Below are 26,471 nucleotides of genomic sequence, written 5' to 3' on the forward strand. Positions count from 1 at the left end.
ATTGCTACTGAAAGCTTAAATCAAATTGATACCAAAAATTTGCCCAAATTGATAGAATTGATAGAAAGAAAAAAAAATTTGACGAAACTAAAATTTACTTGAACCAAATAACATTATAATTTAGAATTTATTTAATCTAAATAAAATTTACTTAAAACTGATGAAATTTATTTGGCCAAAATAAAATTTATTTAAAACAAAATTTATTTGACCAAAATAAGATTTATTTGGTCGAAATATAATTTATTTAAAACAAAATTTATTTGTCCGCAACTATAAATTTATTTGGTCCAAATAAATTTCCTCTTAAGCAAATAAATATTGATTTGGCTCTATAAAGCATTAAATATATATTTTGTCTCGTGTGTCTCTCGACTTAAAATTTTAAAACTGAGGGGCTGATAGTAAAAATGGTTTAAAAAAACATTGGGAGCAAAAGTGGGATAAGTGACTTGGGAGCAAAAACGAGTTAAAATGATTTTGTAATTTATGGATAAATTAATAATTGTAATTCATGGTCAACAAATATTTAAAATAGTAAAGAAAAACTTATTTTATTATAATTAATATTTTGCAAAGCAATATTATAATAAACTTATCGATAAATACATAAATCATTTTATCCCGTTTTTGCTCCCAAGTCACTTATCTCATTTTTGCTCCCAATGTTTCTTTAAACCACTTTTACTATCAGCCCCTCCTAGGCAACTGAATATATTTTTGGAAATTTGAAATTAAAATAAAACTGCTTTTATTCAATTATATATCAAATAAATGAAGTGAATTCTATTAAAAGAAAAGAACTTTTTACCTTAATTAATTTAATCAGTTAAATATGGATAAAAATTCACAATTTTTAAAATACTTTGAAAAAAATGATTTAAAAAAATTTTTATTTATATACTTATTAAATGAATAAAAATTACTTTTTTTTGTACAATTTTACAATATGAGGGTTGAGAAAATACGAGTCGAACTCTACCATTGAATAGGGTTTGTCACACTTTAAAAACACAATGGTAAGGCGGGTATAAATATGACCATAGTCTTCCCATATGTTGAAACTATTATCAAGCACGTGTTAGTTTTCACGTTATAATGATATGGTATAAGACCCTTTTTATGCCAATACTTACTTAATCCGGAAAAAACATTTTTTTATTTTATTTACTAGATTTTTATTAATCTTTCTTTTTTTTTATAAATTTTTATTAATTCTCAATTTTTTTTATCGTTATTAACTATAAACAATAAAAAAAGCACAATAACAAAAATATTTTATCGATTTTATTTATGAAATTATTTATTTTCTTAATGTTTGTAAATATTATCAAAATTTAATTCAATTTAAATAGAATAGTTGTAATAATTTATTGTAATTTTTATGTAACAAATACATAGCAATAAATAAACAATAATAAATAAATTGTAATTACAGGATAGTCACAAGTTTCAGTTTAAAAATTTCCCTGACATTTCCCTGACAATTTACTGACATTAAATTTTGGAAAATTTCCAAACGAATAAAATTTGGTAAAATCTTTTAAAAATAATTTAATTTTTTAAAAATATAAATAAAAATTATCAAATTTTTGAAGAATTTTAATTATAAACAGGACCATGATTTCTCAAAAATGTTAATAAGTCCAAAAAGTAAATTTTCATAAATTTTTATTTTACATTATTCGAAGATAATTGAATCTTAAAAAATTATTACAAAACAATTCTAATAATTAGTTTTTAAAAATATTTTAATGTAATTTTTCAAAAATAATTGAATTTCTTAAAAGAATTTTTGTATAATTTAAAAAAACTAATTAATTTTTTGATGAATTTTCATTAACAATTTTGAACGTGATTGTTTTCTTCAAAAAATAATTCTCAAATGTTATTATTTTTGTATTGGATTTGAATTTTTTGAAATATGTAATTGAAAATACTGAAAATATTGAATTTTAAAAAATTGGTTAAGCTAATTTTCATTAATTTTCATTTTTAAATTTACCTTTAAAGATTTTTCATTAAAATTTTTGATAATTCAATTATTTTCCAAATTTGAAATTGAAATTTTTCAAAAATTGTAACAAAATACTTGAAATAAATTAATTATTTCCAATTAAATTTTACAAAATTTCAACTATATTCAAAAAGATTTTTATTATAGACAAATTTGAAAAATTTAATTATGTTAAAAAATTATTCAAAAACAATTTTTGAAAGATTTGTTTATAGTTATTTTTCGCATTATAAAAATCAAAATAAGTTGCACTTTTTTTACTAGAAATATTATGTTGTATTTTGTTGCAATGTTTGGACAAAAGTATAAAAAATCGAAATTTTTGAAAATAAGTCGAAAAAAGTCTCAAGTTTCTTAATTTCCCCCTGACAAAAAATTTTTTTCCTGAAATATTTTGTTTTAATTTTTTGCTAATAAATAAATTGTAATAAATCATTGCAATTATTTTTTACTTGATAATTATTATTAAAAATATCTTTTCAATAATCTAAATATTTATTACTCTCTTTTTAATATACTCTGCTAAAATTTATTCTTTTTAACATTCTTTTTGTCAAAAAAGTAGCCTTTTTCAAAACTCAATCAACCAAAACCATTCAATTTATTATATTATAGAAGCAGGAAAAATTACCTATCGAAACAGTTTCATTTCAAATGGTTCTATACTTATTTTGATAAATACAATACACAATCTTGTAAAAACCATTGCGAGTAAAAAAACCAACAAAAAAAATTCGTGATTATTAAAGTGAGTAATCGTGTGCTAAATAAACGTCACGCGACGCAAAATACGCAAAAAAAAAATTGCAAAGAAAAAAAAAAACAATAAAACGCAAAACATTTCCGGATTCAGGCGATAGTGCAGAAAGTAAAATTGCTCTCTGCAATAGCGCTTCGTATAATAAACACTTTACATCCGGACTGGTGAAGTTAAACTATTTTTTAATTTTGTATAACTTAGTAACAATCACTACCCAATATATATAGATAAATACACCGCGATATATAGACCATGACTATATACATAAATATATTCATAGCACACATATACAGAACATATGGAAATGCATTCTACAGTTGGAATATGCAAGTCTAACACAATAATAAATATTTCTACGCCACTAAATTAAACCTAGTTTCTCATCCGACGGATGCAAATGTAGAATGTTTCATTTAACCATAGAAAAAAGAATGATAACGACTCTTTTATCTCTGAAAGAAACAATATCGTTATAAAAATAAGTAAACAAAAAAAAACACACAGGAATTTATTAAAGTCTACACCGGAAACTATATGTATATATAAAAATTACAGTTCACTCATTTTCCAATTATTTAATTAAATATATAAAATAATTTATATTTGAAAATCAGTGAGATTTCACATTTCAATTCAAAACAGTTGTTATTAAATTTACGGGTCACTGAAACTCAGTAGAGCAAGAAGATGAAAGATATATTGTAAACACTTCGTTTTTTTATATATAAAATTATTTTATAAATAAAAATATTTTTTTCGAACAAAAGAATTTTTTTATTGTCTATTATCAAGCAATGCACTTTTTTCTTTTTGATTGTATATTCTATTACTGAAATTGAAATTATTTTCATTTCGAAACAACTTGTATGACATTCTTCTAATATATACTATACGATAAACAGAATATTTTCTATAAATAAATAAATTGAAATATTGTAAAAAATTATTACAACTTTTTTTTTTAATATATATAATAAATTTAAATTATATAAAATAATAAATTAATGAAAAACAATAACAATAATAGAAAAAAAAATAATAATAATAATAATGATAATAATAGTAATAATAATAATAATAAAAATTTAAAACCTCATTGTAATTCACAGAAGGATATAGAAAAATTACCCTACAATCGAATTAAAGAATTTTTTTCAAGAAAATTCACTTCAACTTGACCAAAACTCGACAATAAAGGAGTTAGTCACAGAAGGTGAGTCTGAAGAGGAGAAGAAGAAGAAGAAAGAAGAACCTAAAAACGACTAGTCATCATCTATTTGATTCATGAATCACTAAAATGTAAAATATTCTCAAAGGAAAATAAATGATTGTTATAAAAATGAAAGTATTATCATCATCATCATCATGAATATTATGATTAGCTATTTTCAAGTATAATAAAACTAACTCATTCATATTTCAGTGGCAAATCTAAATTCACAATTTAAAATTAATATTTGAAAGAGGGATTTATCCTTATATACATATAATTGAATTAAATTCAAAGAAATTATTCTCCAAAGTCAAACAAAACTTATATTCCTTCTTATTACAGACCGAAAACTTCAAGAAATTTAAAAAATCATCTTCGTTTCAAAGCTCAATAGAATTTTTAAGCATTATTATTTTTTTATTATTATTAATATCTATAGAAATTAAGGTCCGATTTAATAATACTCCAGAAATTGAGGACTGATTCAATAAATATTCTCGAGAAATTGAGAACCGATTTAATATATATAATATTCGAGAAATTGAGGACCGATTTTAATAAAAAAAAAATATGATAAGAAAAATTCAAGAAGGGTGGAGAATTAATAACCGCACTCAATATACAAAAGATATGAACTCATTATAATTTCAAGACGAATGTCTTCGCCTATTTTTCAATATCTCTGCGAGACTAAAAAAAAAGTCTTCATTATTAGTTTGCCTGTGAATACCGTTTTTTTTATATTTACGTCAAATGCAGAGAGGTTATTGACTTTTTTCGTTAAAAAATAAAATTATTTTCTAATTACAAGTCATTGATAAAATCATATAAAACAATTTTCTTCATTGATTTTAAAATATCCTTATTATACACATGGGAGTAGAAAGTAAAATTTATTCTATGCGCAACAATTTGTGTATTTTATTCATTTTATTATTTCAATGCCTCGCAGGTAAGATTGAAGAATATCAGAAATTGTCAAGGTCAATGCCACTTTTATACCTTGTGGTTTATGTCTTATACAATATTATGAGAAAATTACACGTATTACGGTTTATTTGGATGAAATAAATTTTTTATTATCCTTTTCCTCTCTACCTTTAATAAATATTAATATATTTTAATTACCATTTTTTATAAGTTTAATATTTTACTTTATAATTTTATTAATATTTTTTTATTGTAATTTATTATTTATTTATTATAATTATATTTTATAATTTTTCAAATATTTTTATATCAATTTCACTAAATTGTCAGTATTTGTAATAAATAAAAAGAAAATGAAAATTGTTTTTCTCTCATTTTGTACATTATATATATATAAATTTATATAAGATTTTTTATTAAAAGAAAATTTTATTCCAAGACTTCCTGAATGAGAAAATGTCTTAGGGATCGTCCATATATTACGTAACACTTTTTGGGGGGAGGGGGGGTCAAGCTATTTGTTACGATAAGCCAAAAAAATGGCGCTAATGTATGTAACAGCGTGTTACATGGGGGGAGGGGGGGTCAAAATTTTCAAAAATTAGCGTTACGTAATATATGGACGGCCCCTTACTCATAAATATAAACCTCAAAGAAAAGAAACAAAGCTAAGGGAAAATTTTCCACTCAATTTAAAGAATTCAGCGATTATCTTTTTCAATCAGAAAGATAATTTAAAAGCAGTCTTATATATGTAAATTGAAGAAAATTTAATAGACGTTGAAAAACAAATTGAGTATAATACTAGACTGGTCATAAATAAACAAAAAGACTTTCATGCCCCGTCGGAAATTGATTTGGTCAGCTGCCAATCGTTTAGACGGGCATACGATTTTCTATAACTATATTTATCACTCAGGATATTGATAACTTCATTTTGCGATAAATGGGAAAATTTTAGAAAATTGTCAATCAATAGATTCGGTCCTGATTGCCTAAAATATTTATCTATGGTTTAGAAATAGAAATCGTTGAAATTTTACATCTTGTCAGAAATTGATTTTCACTGCAGTTCTATACTTTTAAAATTGAAACAGAGACATTTTTTTCAAGAAAAAAATTAATACTTACAGAAATAATGAGAAAATATTTTTAACACGAAAATTATCTGAATAAAACGGAAAAATTTGACAGCATTGTTTTTACAATACGTACAAATAAGCAAAATGTTATTTTAACAAAATTTCTAACCTAGAAATTCTTTCATAAACAATTTTTCAATATTTTTAACAATGGAAGAAAAATGTTCTACTCGATATAAAGGACAGCTGATTGAGAATTGTTTCGGAGTATAGACAAAAACAATGACAATTGCAACCGATAAATCAATTTTTTAATAGAAAAAAAAATAAATGAGAAACAATAACAAAAATTTTCCCGCTCTAAATTTGTTAACCTATTTTTAAACGTTTTAAACTAAAGCTAAATGCAACAATTCGTCAAAAAGTCACGATTAAGTTTAATACAGATATACAGAATAAAGCAAAAAAAACATAAAAACTTACCCAAAATAAAACATTAAATCCAAAGATCATGTATTTGAGGAAGCAACTAACTTCGCTGACATCTCGTCTGTAGTATTTCCGCGCGGGCATGGTCCAGACACATTTATGAATCTATTTCTTGCGAATCTCGCGCGCACACACAACCACTAAAAATATTTAAATCACTCGCAAAAAAAACTCCAAAAAAAAAATGAAAAAAAAGAAACGATCTGATAATTGTGAGGACAAAGGATAAGAGCTTTAAAACTGGAATAAAATGATGGGAAAGTGCACAATGGGGGTGGACAGGGGCTCGGGGTGTCAATCAGGTCAACGACAACATCGGCGGGTTCATCCGTCCACTTGATGTTTTATAAGGATGTTGGGTCGGGATAACGACGTCCCTTTTGACAGCAATGCTTGCCGAAGGCCGATCAGCTGATCACAACAATACACCATAACACAATTAAGGGTACCGCCATTGTCTCACGTCACAACGCACACTGCTGGTTCTGGATCAACCAGACTACCAGCAGGTCAGACTCTTCCCCTACCCCTTTCGCTTCGCTCCCTCTCTCTCTCTTTCAAACCATCATCGCTCGATGGTCCACTACCCCGCAACCTTCTCTATCCGTCGCGTTCACCAGGTTTACATCACCCACTCTCTGTTACCGTCGCCGCCACCACTCGTGTATCCTCGCTCCTTGCTCAGTGCGCAAGGATCACTTCTCTCACATTCACAAACACTTTAAACACTTTACTCCGCGACTTTTTTCACTTTTGCACTCACTTTTGTTCTCCGATATACTTTTTTAGCAGAAATTTACTCCAAAAACTACTGTACTTTTCAGCCGAAGGATCTACGGCAGTTTGTCAATGATTCCCGCCAAAAACTGACCTAACCTACCGGACAATATCGATATATCGATACTTTGAGAAGTGGGGGGCGTTACCAACCTTGGAAAAATGTTAATTCTGTTTGGCGGGAGTTTTTGAATTACAAATTTGATCAGATGATTTTATTTTTATAATAAGAATATTTGTGACGCGACGAGAAGTACAATTTTACAGATTATGTTTGTTATTTAATATTAAATAGAGAATTCTTATTAACTTTATAAAAAGAAAAATAATTTTTATTATTTTTCAACTTGAAACATAACCTATAAATTTTTGTTCCTTCGCGACGTGACACGAGTAATAAATAATTGTTTAATAAACAAATTTGTGAATAGTAATATATAATAGTAATTATATTACTAGTAATAATAATAGTAATATGTTAATGATTTATTTAAAAAAAGTAGTTGGAAAAATATATCGAGTAAAAAATGGTTTCTTTTTTTGAAATTTAAAAAGAAAAAATATGAAAGTCGTAAACTATTTCGTAGTTCCCGGTGGATTTTAGAGGAGAAAAAGTACGTAACCATTGTTTTATGTTTTTTGCAATATATGTATGTACTGCTATATATATTTACACCGGTGTTCTACATCTTGCCTCCTTTAATATACTTTTTTCATTCACCCTTCATAATCCACCCCAAGTTTATTGTTTTTCCGACAAATTTTCAAGTACGCAAGCGCTATACGTCATCGGCGAATTACCTTTTCTTTATTCACTTTTCCCCATGTATACCTAATGTATTCCCCCTCATAATCATAAATATGTACCAGGAATAATTTCCCAACCATAACTCCTCTTCTTTAATATTTCTAAAGTCTAAATATTTCATACTTTTGTAAACTTTTTCTTTCTCATTCTATTTTTATTATTTATTTATTTTATTTTTTATTTCTTCATGTATTATAATAATTAAAGATGGCCTAGTGCCATTTATTATTTATTATTAGTAAAAATAATTGAATTCTTAAGAAGAATTTTATTGAAAAATAATTGAAAATAATTGAATTTCTGCAATAATTTTGTAACTTCTCCAAAATTTAATTTTTTTCTAGTATTTCTAACTAAAATTGTTCTATAAATCCATTATTTTTAATAATTTTTGAAATTTTCCTCTCAATTTTCAATTAAATGAAAAAATTCACAATTTCAAAAACAATGTTTACCCTTTTATTAATTTTCCAAAAATGACAATTATTGTACATGTAACATTATTTTATTTACAAAAATAAAAAGGCATTACGAAATTTTCCAATATTTTGCAAAAAAGGAAAAGTAGATAACAACAGCTAATTAAACTGATAAAAAAAATTGTCTCCTTTTTGAATTATATAAATTAAAACATTCTCTATATGGAAATATAACGACGTTTTTTTAAAATATCACTAATAAGGTAAAAACTCCATACAAAAGGATACATGGATAAGCGATGAGTAAACGTTGTTTATCCTCGCCGGACATTGCGGAAAATAATCGCGAAGCTGATAGTGAGGCCCAACCGACTGTCATTGCTGAGAGAATTAGACCAATTGGACCACGAAGTGTGGTGAAAATTGCAATTCCAGCTAGACCAACAACGGGCAATATACAATAGCCCAAAACAGATGCAACAGATGAAAGTGTAATATTACCAGTGCTACTCATCAGCAATTGGAGAAAATACATGAGAAGACAGGATGTCACTGCTAATCCATAAACATAACCAAAATGTGCTTTCGATCCCGCTAATAATAGAAAAGCAGCGAGAATCAAGCAAAAAGCGACTGGACCAGCTAAATCCGAATCCTGTAGAAGATAATTTGCATCGTCAGTTTGTCCACGTCGATGAAATGGATTTAATACGGCCAGAGTTTTTTGAATAATTCTATCTGGATCTATTCCCAATTCTTCGAGAAGCGGTGGCTCATTCTCCTCGTCCGTATAATCTGTTGGACCTACAGTCAAAATTAACGAGATAAATAATATAAATAAAAGATGTTTTAGATTTTTTGTTTGGCCATCAGGCCAAACAAAAAAACTAAAACATCTTTTATTTATATAATTTTATGGCTTCCAAAAAATATTGAAATAATAAGAAGATTCAAACTCAGATGTAAATTAATAAAAGATGTGAATATTAGATAAAAATATTACTAAATTAAATTACCTTTAGCATAATTATCCTGGCCGTAAACCTCATTACCATAAGCACTTTGCGATGGATCTAGAAATGCCTTTTGGGAGTAAGAATAATCAACAGCCTGTTGATCACTATATGATTGAAATTCAAATTGTTGATCTGGTTGTCCAAAGCCAGATGGTTCGAAATTATACTGATTTTGTTGTGGTTGAGACCAGTAATTCTCTTGACCTGTATATCCAGCCATTATGGACCACCTAACCTCAAAATTTCAGTCTTCACGTATTGTCAATCACAGAGGAAGGAACTCCCCTTTAAAATGGCACATCGAATTTTAAACACTTTTTTACACTATTACATAGAATTTTGATTTATCGGATAATACATGCCATAGTTTTTTTTTATTTTAGAAGTAAATAAATAAAACGTATTTTGTTTTTGCAGTGACACGACTTTAAATCATCAGCACTGCGTGCGGTATTTTCGTGAACTAATTCTAGCCAGTGGTACCAACTACCAATTGAAAAGCGCGCAAATTTTTTCGAATTTAAAAAATCGTTCTTAATGGAAAAATGCACTTTTATTCAAATTTTTTTTTAATTTACAATATTTTAATTTGCAGCATCACAAATCTTACGCTGTGATGCTCTTTGAGGTATTTTATGGCCTTAGATTAAAGAAGTACTTTATTAAATGCACGCAAACGAAGAAATTGTAGAAATAAGTTGACAATTCTTCGAAAATTATCGCGACTATAATGAAAATTAAAAGTAATTCATATTCATTTCATATTAATATTAATTTAATTTTAATAATAATTTAACTTTAATAAATAATTTCATTTTAATATTAATTTAATTTTAATATAAATTTAATTTAAACGTTAACATTAATAAAAAATAAATCAAATTTTTCCGTAAAGAATATATTTAAAAAAATGTTCAACAATATTATTAATACAATTAACTAAACTAAATAGGAACTCTTTTCATAATAATATTTACAAAAATTAATTAATTGTATAAAAATTGCCGTATACAGTTAATTAACTAATTTAATACTTTATACATTTGTATTGGCGTCATTTGAATTAATTCTAATGATTGTTTTGCCATTAACATTTTTTATAAACTTCCCACTATTGGAAATATTGTGAGAAGTTTCATCACCAATTTGTTTTAATACTGTACTTAGCTCGACATCTGTACAAGCAATTAAAATTGATTCCGTAACATGAGACTGAATACTTTTTGAAATCTCATTTGTTGGCGTCAACAAAATTAGTCGACCTCCAACGCCTTTTAAATCTTTTACGACAGAATTAATTCCCTGAAAAAAAAATATCTTTTTTAGTTTCATTAATTATTAATTATTAATTATTAATTATTAATTATCAATTATAAATGATTAATTATCAATTATAAGTTATTAGTTATTAATTATTAATTACCAATTATAAATTATTAATTATCAATTATTAATTTTTAATTATTAATTACCAATTAATAATTATTAATTATTAACAAGTTCTACTAATAAATATCACCTGTATTGCTGTAAAATCTATTCTATCGATATGCGAACAATCGAGTACAATGTTAACTTTATTTTTCCTTGTATTTTGTTTATCTTCTTTTAAACATTCTGTTAAATATGTTCTTAAATAATCCACTGCGGGGAACATAAGACCTGCACTCGGTCTTACCAAAATATAAGAACACGGAGAGCTCTAAAAAAATAATTTTTTTAAATAATAATTTTTTATATACAAAAAAAAATATTTTTATAATGTACAAAAGTATTTAGAAACTGATAAAATACAAAAATATTTAAAAACTAAATTTGCTTTTCGTTATTTTGAAATTAAATTTTTCTTCTCTTTAAAAATAAACTTACATTTCTGTATTCAATGTACATTGTTGGCCTTGCATTAAAATAAATAAGGATTGCAATATCGATTATAACTCCAATCATAATTCCCAATTCAACTCCAGCGAAAAGACAAGATAAAAATGTCACTAAAGCTGGAATTACATCTCTTTCTGAAATGATTCAAATAATAAATAATAAATATACAAATAAAATAAATAAATTCAGAATTCTACGACGAAAATATTAATAATTATATTAAAAAAATATTTATACGAGATATATATTCGATATTGAATTAAAATTTAAAAATAAACTTACTGCTGCTTCTCCAAATGGACTTCAACATTTCTATCTCAACCATAAAAATAACAGCACAAATAATAACAGAGCTCAAAGTTGCTCTTGGAATATAGTAAAAATACGGAGTTAGTAAACTCAATGCCAAAATAACTAAAATACCTGCAATGAAAAAGAAAAATTGTTACATAGATAATTTTTTCATTAAGAAAAGAAGTAAATTCATGCGGGAAAAAATTGAATAATAATTTAAATTTACACAAAATAAATAAATAAGTAAATGAATACGTAAATAAATGAATAAATAAGTAAATAAATAAATAAGAAAGTAAATAAGTAAATAAATAAATTAATTAATCCGAAAATTAAATATTAATATTTTGATTAAACAATCAATGAAAATACCTGTGTATAATCCACCGAAAGGAGTTCTTACCCCGGAAGCATTGCTGACAGCACTTCGAGAAAAAGAGCCGGTTACAGGTATTGACTGAAAAAAGGATCCAACCAGATTGCAAAGCCCCAAGGTTAACATTTCTTGTGTTGCATCTAAAGACTTGCCTCGAGCTTGAAAAAAATTAAATAAATAAACAAAAAAAGTGTCATGCTTTAATAGTCGCTACTGATTTTCTCTCTCAATTACAATATATCTAAACAATTTCAGTATCTTTCGGTAATTTTTTACTTTTACAAAAATTAAGAGCAACTATTTTTTCTCAAATTTATATAATTGATAAAAATATATTAAATAATATCAAATAATATTATATAATATTTGATGAAAATATTAAATAAAATAATAAATAGAAAATAAAAATAGAAAATATAAATATATTTAAAACTCACAGAACGCTTTAGCTATCGCAACATTTCCTATTATCGAAATCAATGGAACGACAATAATTCCAAATCCAAATGCTTTGCATATTCCTAAAAAGTCCAAATTTTGATTTCCATTGTGATAGGAAAATTTCGGTGGTTCTATATTCGGTAATCCGGCGTCGATATGCCCGGTAAGAATAAACGGCGCCTTGGATCGACTTTCAAAAATGTAGGAAATTGTCGCGCATAAAATTACGACAATCGCATTTCTTCCAGTTCCAATAAACCAAATAAATCTGCTCACAAAAATATTTGAGGACTTTATGTCTTTGATTGACTGCAAACAGAGAATATTAAATAGTTACAAAATAATAATAATAATAATAATAATAATAATAATAATAATAATAATAATAATAATAATAATAATAAAAATATTATAAATTGTACTATTATATTATTAAAAAAAATTACCCTCAGAGTCAGAAGAACCACAATACAGCCACAGGAAAGAATTAAATCGCCCATCTGAGTTTGATCAATCTTATTAAAAACTTCTTTCCAAATTTCAATGAAACTTTCGCCGTGAATTTTCAAGCCGAGCAAACCTTTAATTTGACTGCAGGCAATTATTAAACTGGCAGCCGATGTAAATCCGGAAACAACTGGCGTTGATACAAATTCCACCAGGAAACCTAAACGCAGTACTCCAAAGATTATCGTCACACAACCGGAGAGGAAACACAGAAGACCAGCATATTCAGGAATACCTCTGGAAAATTTACATAATTCATAAAAAATCATTATTAGCAATTAGTAGTCGAATAATAATTAGTCTTTGCATTAATTAATAATTATTATCGTTTCTCGCATTCTCGTCTCATTAGAAAATATTCACTTAAATAACTTAAATAAATAACTTAAATTCACATATCCTATTAATAAATGAATATTAATTTAGAAATTTTCAATTAATGAATATAAATTCAATTAACTTTTTTCAATAATTTTTTTTTTTTAAATTAAACAACTCAATAAATCTGTATATAAGATTTAAATCCGGCAATTTAATGTGCACAGATGATAAATAACATGAATGAAATCGCAGATATGAGCTTATACGTGCAATAAATATTCCATCTATTGTACGACTATTAATTCTAATTGCAGCACTCAACTCTAGAAACGATCTCAATGTGGAATTAGAACACGTTAAATTCTCTCGAGTATTTAGTACATTTATTTATTTATTTACTACTTTACCTCGCGTACGTAAAAGTTAATAAGGAAATAAGGGCTGTTGGTCCAATATTCACTTCGGGGCAAGTACCAAAGATTATGTAGACGAAACTTCCGGCGAATGCACTGTACAAGCCGAATTGTGGTCCCAAACCGGCTAAACCAGCATAAGCTATTGCCTGTTAAGAATTATCTTTATTATCAATTCTCTAACTATTATTATTAAAGAAAAACTTCCAAAAGAAATTTCAATACATTTTTTAATAAATTAAAAAGAGTATTTTTTTCCTATTTATCTTGCTTTAATAATTTTTTTTCTCAACTAGAAAAATAAATTAAAACAGAGAGATAAGATATTGTAGTGCGAGAATGTTTAAGAGGATAATTACATTCTTTAAAAATTTACTTCTAAACGCTTTTTCAAATTATTGAATAAACGGTATTTATTCTATTAATAAAATTTTATTCTAATGAGTGAAGAATTTTTATTATTCTAAGTGAAAGAAATATTACCTGTGGAATTAATGTTAATCCAATTGTTAAACCAGCCACAAGATCTCCAAGGGCATCGTCAGTTGAATATTTTGGTAACCAATTTACAATCGGAACTCTTTTTTTGACAATGTTCAGTAAATTTAGGTTTTTCATTTTCTTTTTTTTTTAATTTTAACTAGAAAAAAAAACGAAAAATCTGAAGATTGATTTTTTTATGAAAATTATTCAATCAGAAGAACCTGCAAAAGAAAGATATTTATGTATTAATTTCTTCTAAAAAAAAAGGGGAAACAATTTAAAAAATTAGTTTTAATTTAATTAAATTTTACAACTCACTTAGTTTATCATTCTCTCGAATTTCCTTTTATTTTATGTTCTCACATCCTCATTTATTCAAATTCTCTTCCCTCATTTCACCTTTTAATTTTTCAATCAACCCTTTTAATTCTCCCCTCCTGTCCGTCACTTCTGTAGAATAAAAATTTCTTTTATAAAATTTCTCTTTAACATCCACAGATATTTTCAATTTAAATTATTTAATTATGAATTAAGTAAAAAAAATGTATTCCTTACGAATATTATAAATAATTGATAATTAATTTCATTTCTGGTAAATTTATCTAGATACTAATAAAAAATTTTATTCTGAAGGTAATATTTAGATAAATTGAAAAAAATGCACGAATTCGATTTTTAAATTAAAGTATGTTCTCATTGTAAATTTTCACGGTTAGTGAACAAAATAAGATCCAATTTCCGGCTAACATTAAGTAATCTGGCCATTGAAATATTTGCATTTGACTATTCATTCGACTCTAAACAATCACGGAAATGTGGATTTTTCTAAAATTATGAGAATTTTGTTTGAAACAATTTTTTCGAAATATTTTTAAAAACAATTTATAAACATTTTCAGAACTATTTCATGTTTATAATATTTTATCTCAATAACTGTTAATAATTTCTATGTTATTAATATTATTAACATTTTTATTAATTAATTAATATTAATTTTTTATTAAGTATTAAAGTAGATACTAAAATAAGTTTTTTTATTTACTAAACAATTTTATTTCTTTTATTTTTTTGGAAATTGAAAATTGAAATTGAAAATTAAAAAATTTTAAATTGAAATTGAAAATTTAAATTGAAAATTTAAAATTGAAATTTAAAATTGAAAGACATGTGTAAAAAAATAAATTGATAAATTCTAATACATTTTATAGAATTTATTAAATGATTCATTTCTGAGAATTCTATAAATGAAGATATTTTCGTGAAGATAACTTTCTAAAAAAAAATTAAAGAAAAAAATTGAAGATATTAAAGTAATAATTTAGCTTTATCAAACTGCAAATTACGGTTTAATCAAAGAGAACGTGATTAAAGTTGCTAAGAAACAATAGCATACCTGTGTTTAAAATTATGTATTATTGCAATAATGTTGATTATTCGAATGTCAACTGCTTGACTAAACAAAGTCAAACGTTTATAAACATAAATTCCTGATTATTAAACAAAAATTCACTTTTTTCTTCCTCAACATCCATTCAATTCTCAACTTGCGAAATTCGTCTCATCATTCAATAAATTTAGCAGTGAACATTAAAAATTTCATGTACTTCATAATTCATCCTCGTTACAGTTAAAGATGATTTTACTTCTTCCACTCATTGATTTATCATTCATTTTATCTTTGCACGTGAGAAATAAATTATCCTGCAAAAAAAAAGAACAAGATCAAGAATTGAAAAAAAATAAAAAAGGTGCAAAGAGAATAAATTACAATATTGATTTACCTTTTGTCCGGAGATTTGAAGAAATAATTATCCTCTTCTTGTAAATTTTCAAGTACAACACAAATTCGTGACGAAAATAAATTGACAAATTTATTTGTCAATTAAAAAATTTTTTTAAAAAATTTTTTGAATTATTTAATTTTTCCCTTTTTATTTTATTAACACTTTCATTGAAAATGAAATTAAATTCATGAAAAATAATAAATACAAAAAATTATTCTAAGTTAAGAGAAAAATTAAGAGATTCTTCAGTTGGAAAAAAAAATAAACTTGTTAGTCCTTGATGCTGAAAGTCACGAGAAGAACTGCAAACGCACCTTTTAACTGAAGTAGACATTTCGTTTTTACAAACTTCAAGTTAGCTTTGTTAATTTAAATTGACATTGCGCTTGCGCTTTATTTTGATTGACTACATCTCAAGACTTAACATGTGTGAATGACTGCTTTTAAACAAATTGTCAAATTGATTTATCTCCTATTATCATCCCCTTTCTAAATGACAATCTCTACATTGGTAATTCTCCAAAAAATATTACACAATTCCCATTCACAGAGAAAATAAATTTTCTTCTATAATTTTACCTCTAATTTTTTTCTAGGAAAATAAAATTAAACAAAATAAAATTTTAATTGAAAATAATTTTCAAATTGCTTTCAAATTGTCAAATTGTAATTATTGTCCCCTGTTAATTCGCATTGGTTTTTTTTTTCAAGAACAATTTCCATCAGAACTTCTATTATTAACAACTCACATTAATTAGCAAAAAAAAATTAGTCTAAAAATGACGAGAAAAATACATATTACATAATTTTTAAAACTACATAAATACCATGTAATTATGTCTGGAAACAATTTTCATCTTTTTTTATGAAAAATCACTTTAAATTATTGCAATTTAGAAACGAAAAAAGAGCGATAATTTTCTCTTCCAAGGTTTTTAATATTATTCGATTTTATTTCCTGAAGAAGACAAAAAGAAAAATTTGTAAATTAGAAAAAAAAAACGATTATTTGACAAAAAAAATTAATTTCAACTGCAAATCACTTTCAAAGGAAATTTTTAATAGTTTCAATTTTATGTAAACGATTATCGGCAATTTTATTTTCCCTGTTTTGTATAAAAACAGGAAAACAGCTTTCCAACATTATTTATATTTTTTTAATCGAATGGAACTGACAATGATTACATTGTTAGAATGACGAAGAGAAATTGAACAATTTTTGAAAGTTTATTTTTCCAAGAAGAAGACTTTGAGACTTAATTTTGTTAATGGAAAATAATATTTTATGTTTTATTTTTTTTATGTAAAAAATAACTATTTTTTATTTTTTTCCAAGAAGATTTCGAGATTTATTTGCTAATAAAAAATAAAAAAGTGTATTTTATTATTTTTATGTAAAAAATACCTATCTATTTCATATTTTATTATTTTTTATATAAAAAATAACTATTTCATATTTTGTTATATTTCTATATAAAAAATAACTTTTTCAAATTGTTGACAATTTTTAAAAATTTCTCCTCAAGGAGAAAAGAAAATATTTTAAGGTTTAATAATAAAAAACTTTTTTTTTAATTTTTGGATCTTATATAAGAACACATTGTGTATCATAACAATTGTTATATTTAGAAACTGGAAAATTACTTAAGACAGGAAATTTGGTTAATTAATTTTTCTGGTAAAAATGCACAAACAGATGAATTATTAGATTTATGAGATGATAATATTTTTGTATTGAAATTTTTTTTTCTTTTTGTTCCTCAGTATCAGATATATTCTATATTTGTTCAGGATTCCCATTTTAAAAAAGAATTTCCTTGAAAAATTCTATGAAACAACAATTTATGTAATCAGAATTTATTTTAAATCCACTTTTTGTCCGAGAAATAAACTTTCATCTTTCTCAAAAATTGTTCATTATTCGGAAAATCTTAAAAATTAAATATAATATTAATAAATTTAATATAATAATATTACCACGATTTTTATTTGTAGAATTTTAAATATGAAAATCTATAAAAAAAATAATAATAATAATAATTTCCGAAAATAAAATGATATTTTGTGTAAAATATTTTATTGTTTAAATAATAATTTATCTTATTAAACTTTTACTAAAAATAATTAAAGACTTCTAATGAATTTTATCAAAATTTTTGATATTAATTAAATTGTTTCGAAGAATTTTATTAAAAACTATTGAAAATTATTGAAAATAATTCAATTCTTTCAATTTAATTACTAAAATAATTGAATCCCTTTGAAGAATTTTATTATTCATGAAAATAATTGAATTTTTGCCAAGAATTTTATTATTTATGAAAATAATTAAATTCTTTCGAAGATTTTTATTAAAATTTTTAAAAAGAATCAAAAGCTTTTAAGAAATTTAGTTAAAAAAGTATTAATAATAATTAAATTCTAATAAAAAAATTTTATTAAAAGTTTTGAAAATAATTGAATTCTTTCAAGGAATTTCAGAAAAATCTTTAGAAATAATTGAATTCTTTCAAGGAATTTTAGAAAAATAATAATTTATTTATTAAAATAATTGAATCCATTTGAAGAATTTTATTATTCATGAAAATAATTGAATTTTTGCCAAGAATTTTATTATTTTTGAAAATAATTAAATTCTTTCGAAGATTTTTATTAAAATTTTTAAAAAGAATAAAAAGCTTTTAAGAAATTTAGTTAAAAAATTATTGATAATAATTTAATTCTAATAAACAAATTTTATTAAAATTTTCGAAAATAATTAAATTTTTTCAGTTTCAGAAAAATTTTTAGAAATAATTGAATTCTTTCAAGGAATTTTACAAAAATAATTATTAAAATAATTGAATCCCTTTGAAGAATTTTATTATTCATAAAAGTAATTGAATTCTTTTGAAGAATTTTATTAAAATTTTTAAAAAGAATTAAAAGCTTTCAAGAAATTTAGTTAAAAAATTATTGATAATGATTAAATTCTAATAAACCAATTTTAATAAAATTTTTAAATAAGTAAATGAATTCTTTTGAAGAATTTAATAAAATTTCTGAAAATAATAATAATTAATTAGTTAATAAGTGATTTATTTTCAATTTTAAATCTGAAATCATTCAAAAATTGAACTTTCTTTTTGAAAATAAAAAAATTTGAAATTTGCACATTAATAATAAATTAAAGATCGTGTTTCGCACGTATTATTTACTAGTTAAGAAAATCTTCGTATCTTTTCATTTAAATAAAATTAATATTTTAATAAAAATTAAATATTTATGTCACCATGAAAGGGAAATAAAAACCCAAGTGAATATTTTTTTTATATAATTTTATAGAAACGTAATACTTTTTTTGAATTTATAAATGTAAGTTGAACAAAAAAATATCCATATCTTATGAAAATAAGTATAATCAGTTCATTTAGCACGTTACAGTGTTTTTTTTATAACTTTAAATGCAGTTTTTAAACATATGCACTTGATTCTTTTTTCTTTATTTAAAGTCTGTGTTCTTTTTCCTATAATTTCTATTTATAAGTAAATATCATATTATATCAATGTGCTAAAAATACTTTAATATAAAGATATTCTAAACATTTGCTTTAGAAAGTTTAGAAAAAAACAGTTTTATATTTTATATATATACATTTACAGCTCTTGCCCTTTTTCATTACACATAAGGGCACATTGTAAATTAAAACGTGGCTATTTATATTTTATTTTTTAATACTTAGTAATCAAATAGTTTAAAAAACAAAAAAAAAATAAATAGAGAAAATAAAAAAAAAAATTCCTATCACATAAGAAATGATTTTACCCTCATTTCTTTTATTGGCAAAAAATACATTGAGATTCTTAAGAAATTACAAAACAATTTTTTAGTTAATCATTAATCAATTTTACTCATTCTTAATTTTTATTTAGAATTTCTAATTTCATAATTTGCAATTTTTTTATTTTTTTTTTAGGATTAAAACAAAAAAGTTTCTTAAGAAGAAGTTAATATAGTGTTTTTTTTTCTTTTTGAAAAAAGAATCTTTTGAAAAAGGAAAAAATTTATAATATAAATAGCCACGTTGATTGTGAGAGGTATCTTTGAATTATTATTAATTATTAATTAGTAATATATAAAAATAGTAATAAGTGACGAGATAAAAAAAGTACTTTGTAAAAAATTGTTTAGTCTTTCATTTTGACGTTTCTACTTTAATCTTTTCTTCTTCTTCTACTTTCTTTTCTTTTAATCTGTCGCTCATTTGAGAATATTCTCTCTTATCTCGTATTTCTTTCTTTATTTGTAATAACTATTGACCAGAAAAAAAAATGAAAAATGTAAAACTAATAATCACAAGTTCTGTCTTATCGAAAAAAGCATACTAATAGTAAAAAAAAAATGGAAAATTTTATAAAAATAAAAAAATTTATAGACTTTGTTTCACCAACAAAAAAAAAAAAAAATACATCACTTGGTGAATTGAAACTAAAAGCTAAACACAGCTGCTTTTAATGTTTTTGAAAAAAAAGGGTGTTAATAACAAAAGGGGAAAAAATACCTAATTGGTAGGAGGCAGTCTCTTTCCACGACCAAATCCAGAACGAAAGCCAGGTCTTGGTGTTTGAGTATTCTGTTTTTTTTGTATCTTATTGTCGTCGCCGTAAGTTTCAAAAAGTCGTTCATTATATGAACCGGCGGTGAATTTTGGCTTCTGGCATACCGTTTCACTTTCCTCTTCTCTATTATCCTTATTATTTCTGTAAGCCTGCAAATTCCTTTGAATAACATTATCTAAAAATTCCACTGTTATTTTTTCCTGTCTCTCGGGACTCTTCCATGAATTCTGATTTCTAAATGTCGGCAAATCATGTTCGTTGTTGTAGATAACTTTTCTCTGCATCGATTTTGCGTAGACGGTATTCTCAAAGCCTGGGGGACAATTTGAGAGTCCCATTCTTCGCGATGGGAGACTCTCGCAAAGTGTCACGAGATTACTGACTGATTTACCAATTTCCGTGACTGGTGTTGAGAGAATTTCCTGATGTCGCGCGGATTGAATTTGATCGGGACTGATCGGTGCCATTGGCAGTGGAACAGTGGTGATTGGTGTGACAAATTGAGTGGGATAATTTTGACAAGTGATATTCTGCATTGGTATGCGCTGTGAATGACAAAATTGTGGTGGACACTGTTGACAGGTGATTGGATGTTGATGCATGTAATTTATTCCCTGAATATTGCCAACGGGTAATTGGGAGATTTGACCGCAGGAATGAATTTGCATTCCCATGGGATAGTTGATGTGGGGAATGTAAGGATTTCCCGGTTGATGATGATTGTGGACCATGTTCATTGGATGTTGAGGATAGAATCTCATGTCTATGTTTTGCATGGGAAGTGCTCCAGTTTCCTGGGGGAGCATTTCTTGAGTGTGCGGTGCACTTGATAGGGGAACTGTTGGTATGAATGGATTTGTCACTAATTTGAATTCCATTTCGTTGGGAATTTGCGATGATGGTAGCATGTTATTTTCGTTTGGACAAATTCCAGTTTGGTGCATCATTTGATAGGGATGATTTGGATAGGGATTTCCGTATAGTATTGGATTATCTTCACTTTGCTCGGATGTAGTTTCCGAAGCGTGATCGTTTATCAGAATATCACTATCGTCGAGACTCTCCTGCATGAACACCAATGACGAACTATCCTCATCCAAAACGGAAGTAGTGCAACTATTCGTCTCAGTCGTTTTAACAGGTTCGTCAACCTCATCTTTTTTAAATTCAATTTTCTCCACACTGGAACCACTCGATGGTAATTCGGCTAATTTAGTTGCTTCCTTATCTTCTAATTTCTCCACAATTTTAAATTCTTTCTCCGCCGAAGAACTTTCTTCATTCATAAATATTTTTCGATGTTCAGGACACAGATAATCAGACTTCGATTGTTGATTATACTTCTGGGAATTACTTTTATTTCTCTCAATCGGAGATTCATAATCCATTTGGCGATATTTATACCTCGATAGTGAATTAGATTGTAGAAAAGTTTCGCTTTTACGAGGTTGATTCGAATATTGATGATTACATTGTCCTTCACGTTGATTTGAAGTTTGGTAATTTCTATTTCTATACTCTCGTCCATTGTCAAAGTTTGAATTTGCATTCCTTTCTCTGGAATCCTTTTGATTGCGATTTCGGTGATTCCAATTTTTCTCATCATAATTTTTATAATCTCTGTTCCTATTGCCGAAAGTTTCAAAAGTTTTTTCGCGAATATTTCGCTGGTCACTGTGGAAATCTGAATTCGATGTTCGTACGTTCCTGTCAGTGTGTTGATTAATATAATGTTCCTCTCGAACTCTAGCTCCTTTTCCCATAAAAAGATGTCGTTCATTGCGTCCATCAAATCTTCCGTACTTATCAAACTTTATCACGTTCTCTTCTGTATTCGATTTATTGTTCCTATTATTGTTATCATCGTGCGGCTTCTTCTCGAGTTTTACTTCACATTCCCTGTTAGTGTTCTCCGATGGTTCCGGTAAATTTTTACCGACAGCTCCCCTGAAAATATTTAATTTTTGAGATATTTCAATAAAATAAATAATTCAGGGCTCGAAATAGTGAAAGTACTTCAAAATACGAACTGCTCGGACCAAAAATTAAAAATTACGGATCAATTACTGACAAAAATATAACCAATCCGAGTCAAATAAGAGAACATTTTAGTTAAAATTATAAATAAAATTTTTATAACTATAAAACATGAAGATATCGATCACTCCGAGTCTTCGACTCGGAGTGATTGACTTCTTCATGTTTCATAATAATTAAAGATGACTGATTGATTAAATAATTATTTTTAATTATAACAGTATTATTACTGTAACTTCTTCAAAATTATTTTCATCATTTCAATTCAATTATTATTTTCTACAATTTTTAATTAAAATTCTTCTTTAAATGAATTATTTTCAATAATTTTTTAAAAAGCTCTTTGAGAATTTACAAATCTATTTGTTTACAATTCAATTTTACGAAATTTCAATTATAAAATTTTTAAAAATGAATACATTTTTCGTGGAATTTGATTAAAATTGTATTAAAAATAATTGAAATTTTGCAGAGAATGTTATTAAAATTTTTGGAAATAATTGAATTTCTGAGAATTTTATTATTTGAAAAGATAACTGAAATTTTGATGAGAATTTTTTAAATATCTTAAACATAATTGGATTTCTAAGAAGAATTTTATTACTTTTGAAAATAATTGAATTTCTGGAATCATTTATAACTTATCCAAAATTCAATTTTTTTAGTGTTTTTAACTAAAATTCTTCTATAAATCCATTAAATACGTATTAAAAAAATAAACTAATTTAAAAAAAATTAAAACTAAAATTTTTCAAGAAAATTAGTTCTACAGAATTTTTAATTGAAAAGTATTAAAAAATTCATATTTTCAAAGATTTTAATTTGAAACTTTTTCAAAATTCAAATATTTCTAAAAATTTACGCTAGAATGCTTTTAATATTCAATTATTATCTGAAATTTTAACTAAAATTCATTTTTAAATTGATTTTTATTAGAAAATTCAATGAGTATTCAATTATTTAAATACAAAAATAAATAATTCATTGAATAATTAAATGTTTCTAAAAACTAAATTCTCATAAAGAATTAAATTTTATTTTATCAACAATTTTTTAAATAATTGAATTCTTTCAACGAATTTTAATAAAATTATTACGAATAATTATTCTTAAAAATTTTATTAAAATTCCTCGAAAAATGTAATTGCATTTTTAGAAGAATGTGATTCAAATTTCATTAAAAATAATTGAAATTCTGCTATGAGTTTTATTATTTTTAAAAGTAATTGAATTGCTAAAAAGAATTTTATTAAAATGTTCTTTTAATAATTGAATTCTTTGAAAAATTTTATTAAAATAGTGGATGTTGTAAACCATTGAATTGAGGAAAATTTTAGAAAATAATTGTATTTCGGAGAAGAATTTTATTATTTATAAAGTTAATTGAAAATTTTTAAAAAATTCTGTACATAAATAAAATTTCCACGAAAAAATTTTATTACTTTTGAAAATAATTGAAATTCTCGAATAATATTTTTCGAGGAATGCGATAAAAATTGTATTAAAAATAATTGAAATTATGCAATAAGTTGTATTATTCATGAAAATAATTGAATCCCTGTAAAAAATTTTGTTATTTATAAAAAATAATGGAATTATTGCGAAGAAATTGATAAAAAAAAATACGTAAATAATTGAATTTCTGTGAAATTTTTATTATTTATAAAAATAACTGAATTCTTGGGAAGAATTTTATTAACAATTTTGAAAAGAATTAAAAACTTTTAAGAAATTTAGTAAAAAAAATTATTGATAATAATTAAATTCTAATAAACAAATTTTATCAAAATTTTTTTAAATAATTGAATTTCTGTGAGTAATTTTATTAAAATTTTTAAAAGTAATTGAATTCTTACGAGAAATTCATTTAAATTATATTAAAAATAATTAAATTCCTTTGATGAATATTATTATTTTGGAAAATAATTGAATTCAAGAGGAGAATTTTATTATTTATGAAAGTAATTGAATTCTTGCGAAGAATTTTATCAAAATTTTTGAAAATAATTTATTTCTTTCAAAGAATTGTAGAAAAATTTTAAAAAATAATTAAATTCTTTCAAAGAATTTTAGAAAAATAATAATTTATTTATTAAAGTAATTTACGAACTTTTACGTGATTTACGCACCCAGTTCGTGCCCAGATAATTAAATAATAATTTATTAAATATTAAGGAAAAAAATTAATTACCATTCTGGTTCATCAGCGTCGTCAGCCCAATTTTGTATTTTATTTTTTTCAGGTGTCATTCTGAATTGTTCCAATTGTGCCGTGATGATACTCTCTTCCAATGCTTTACTTAATTGAAGATCCTCGTCGAATTCGTCAACTATTGGCGGACCTTGTGCATTGGGAAATAAAGTACTGGCTGCATCGGTTTTGGAATTCCAAACGGTAGGCGGATTTGCAACTGTTATCGCGGTAACTGGCAAAACTTTAGTTTTACGTTTTTCCTGCTTTCTTGAAGTCTGTTCTGTATCAGTGTCCGAAGTTTTGGAATTAACGACAGATTTCGATTTCTTTTGCTTTCTTTTCTTAACAGTTTTCTTAGTTTTCTCATTTTCTGTCTCTTCATTTAAATTTTGAATGTCATTCACAGTTGGAATATCATTTCCAGTTTGAATATCATTCTCAGTCTGAATATCATTTCCAGTTTGAATTTCATTCGCACTTTGAATTTCATTCACAGTTTGAATCCTGTTGAAAATTGGAAAATTAAAGAAATAAAAATTAATTGCAAGTTTACTTGTCATGCATTTTATAATTTAATTAAAAATATTTTAGAAAATAAAATTCGACTCACTCTGATGATGATGATTTTGAATTATGCTTTAGCCACGACATATTGCATAGATTGTTAATCTTCTTTCCCGATTCCTCGGAAGTCACGTCTGCATTCGATATTTCCATTTTTCCTAATTAAAACGAATAAAAATTTAGTTTTCAATTTTTTAAAGAATGTTTAAAATGTTTCGGTTATTTCTTTTCACAATCCTTTTAATATAAGTTCAATTAAAAATAGACATCAAATTCTTTTCAGCGGACATGTCATTTACACCTTAGCGTTATCAGATCGAGTTTCAAAATAAAGCGATAAACGCAAATAGAAGCAAGATCTTTAAGAAATAAAATAAAAAATTAGTGTTAATTTAAGTTAATCAAAATATGGATGTAGAATTGTTTAATACTCACCAAACAAAGAATTGCCGTTTCTTTTTCTCTTTTCGGTAAAATGTTGATGAATGGAAATAAAAGAATTTAATCACCGTAAATTTTACAAAGGAAAAATTATGACGCAATTAAGCCGGCATTTTGGTGTTATTCTAAGCTTTCAACATCTCATTGATTAACTGTTGTCACTAACGTTTTAACAACGATTACTTTAAAAATTATTGTAAAAATACTTTCTTAATAGTTAATTATTTGAAAATATTTGAAGATATTTAAGAAAAATAATTTTTAATGTCAACAGAGCACGTTTTAACACGATAACTTTTTTTTCTATGGCAAAAAAACACTAATGCAAGGAGCACCTTTTTTCTTGTGAAAAATCAAAATAATAAATAAATTTTAATATTTAGAACAATGGAAAATTTGAGATTCAAAAAAATTGAGAAGTAGTTGAAGCATTAAAATGAAATTAAAGTATAAAAATCACATTGTATCACCATGCTTTCTTTATTCTTGCATTTATACCATAGAAATTTCTTTTCTAGATTCCACAAATTGACGACAAATGAAAAATTTTGTTTTAATGATAAGCGCCATCAATGGAGAAATGGTGAAGCATTTTAAAAATGTTGACTAGGTAGCGCTGCAAGAG

At 25.0% G+C, this 26,471-nt stretch overlaps 4 protein-coding genes across 4 annotated transcripts in view; all 4 read right to left on the reverse strand.

Annotated features, from left to right (window-relative positions):
• Positions 1-7,355, reverse strand: part of LOC122504141 (tetraspanin-5) — a 180,318-nt gene extending 172,963 nt beyond the window's left edge. The window contains exon 1 of the mRNA XM_043615072.1: positions 6,486-7,355. Coding sequence (XP_043471007.1) covers positions 6,486-6,575 — 90 coding nt within the window. The 5' untranslated portion in view covers positions 6,576-7,355. The remainder of the gene's footprint in view (positions 1-6,485) is intronic.
• Positions 7,356-8,512: 1,157 nt separating this feature from the next.
• LOC122504175 (protein YIPF5) lies at positions 8,513-9,972 on the reverse strand. The gene is made up of 2 exons (XM_043615110.1): positions 9,512-9,972; positions 8,513-9,299 (listed from the first exon to the last, which is right to left on the reverse strand). Exons 1-2 carry the CDS (start codon positions 9,729-9,731, stop codon positions 8,740-8,742), a joined length of 780 nt encoding a protein of 259 aa, XP_043471045.1. The 5' UTR covers positions 9,732-9,972; the 3' UTR covers positions 8,513-8,739.
• Positions 9,973-10,401: 429 nt separating this feature from the next.
• LOC122504171 (sodium-independent sulfate anion transporter-like) lies at positions 10,402-16,350 on the reverse strand. Its single transcript, XM_043615104.1, has 12 exons — positions 16,009-16,350; positions 15,621-15,928; positions 14,546-14,677; positions 14,228-14,448; positions 13,739-13,893; positions 12,950-13,247; positions 12,500-12,812; positions 12,059-12,220; positions 11,675-11,815; positions 11,381-11,526; positions 11,031-11,213; positions 10,402-10,813 (listed from the first exon to the last, which is right to left on the reverse strand). The coding sequence occupies exons 4-12, from the start codon at positions 14,360-14,362 to the stop codon at positions 10,547-10,549; spliced, it is 1,800 nt and encodes a 599-aa protein (XP_043471039.1). The 5' UTR covers positions 14,363-14,448; positions 14,546-14,677; positions 15,621-15,928; positions 16,009-16,350; the 3' UTR covers positions 10,402-10,546.
• Positions 16,351-19,316: 2,966 nt separating this feature from the next.
• On the reverse strand, positions 19,317-26,329 carry LOC122504170 (protein kinase 4-like). The gene is made up of 4 exons (XM_043615103.1): positions 25,841-26,329; positions 25,452-25,563; positions 24,839-25,345; positions 19,317-22,557 (listed from the first exon to the last, which is right to left on the reverse strand). Exons 2-4 carry the CDS (start codon positions 25,556-25,558, stop codon positions 20,553-20,555), a joined length of 2,619 nt encoding a protein of 872 aa, XP_043471038.1. The 5' UTR covers positions 25,559-25,563; positions 25,841-26,329; the 3' UTR covers positions 19,317-20,552.
• Between the last annotated feature and the right edge of the window lie 142 nt (positions 26,330-26,471).

Source organism: Leptopilina heterotoma, unplaced genomic scaffold, assembly GCF_015476425.1.
Source record: "Leptopilina heterotoma isolate Lh14 unplaced genomic scaffold, ASM1547642v1 Lhet_281, whole genome shotgun sequence".
In the NCBI taxonomy this organism is placed as follows: Eukaryota; Metazoa; Arthropoda; class Insecta; order Hymenoptera; family Figitidae; genus Leptopilina; species Leptopilina heterotoma.

Coding starts and splice junctions, on each gene's coding strand:
- LOC122504171 (XM_043615104.1), bottom strand. CDS start 14,362: ATGAAAAACCTAAATTTACTGAACATTGTCAAAAAAAGAGTTCCGATT. Junction 11,527..11,674: donor GTCCATTTGGAGAAGCAGCA/GTAAGTTTATTT, acceptor GAATCATTTCAG/AAAGAGATGTAATTCCAGCT. Junction 10,814..11,030: donor TAGATTTTACAGCAATACAG/GTGATATTTATT, acceptor TTTTTTTTTCAG/GGAATTAATTCTGTCGTAAA.
- LOC122504170 (XM_043615103.1), bottom strand. CDS start 25,558: ATGGAAATATCGAATGCAGACGTGACTTCCGAGGAATCGGGAAAGAAG. Junction 25,346..25,451: donor TCAAAATCATCATCATCAGA/GTGAGTCGAATT, acceptor AATTTTCAACAG/GATTCAAACTGTGAATGAAA. Junction 22,558..24,838: donor GACGCTGATGAACCAGAATG/GTAATTAATTTT, acceptor AAATATTTTCAG/GGGAGCTGTCGGTAAAAATT.
- LOC122504175 (XM_043615110.1), bottom strand. CDS start 9,731: ATGGCTGGATATACAGGTCAAGAGAATTACTGGTCTCAACCACAACAA. Junction 9,300..9,511: donor CCAGGATAATTATGCTAAAG/GTAATTTAATTT, acceptor TTTTGACTGTAG/GTCCAACAGATTATACGGAC.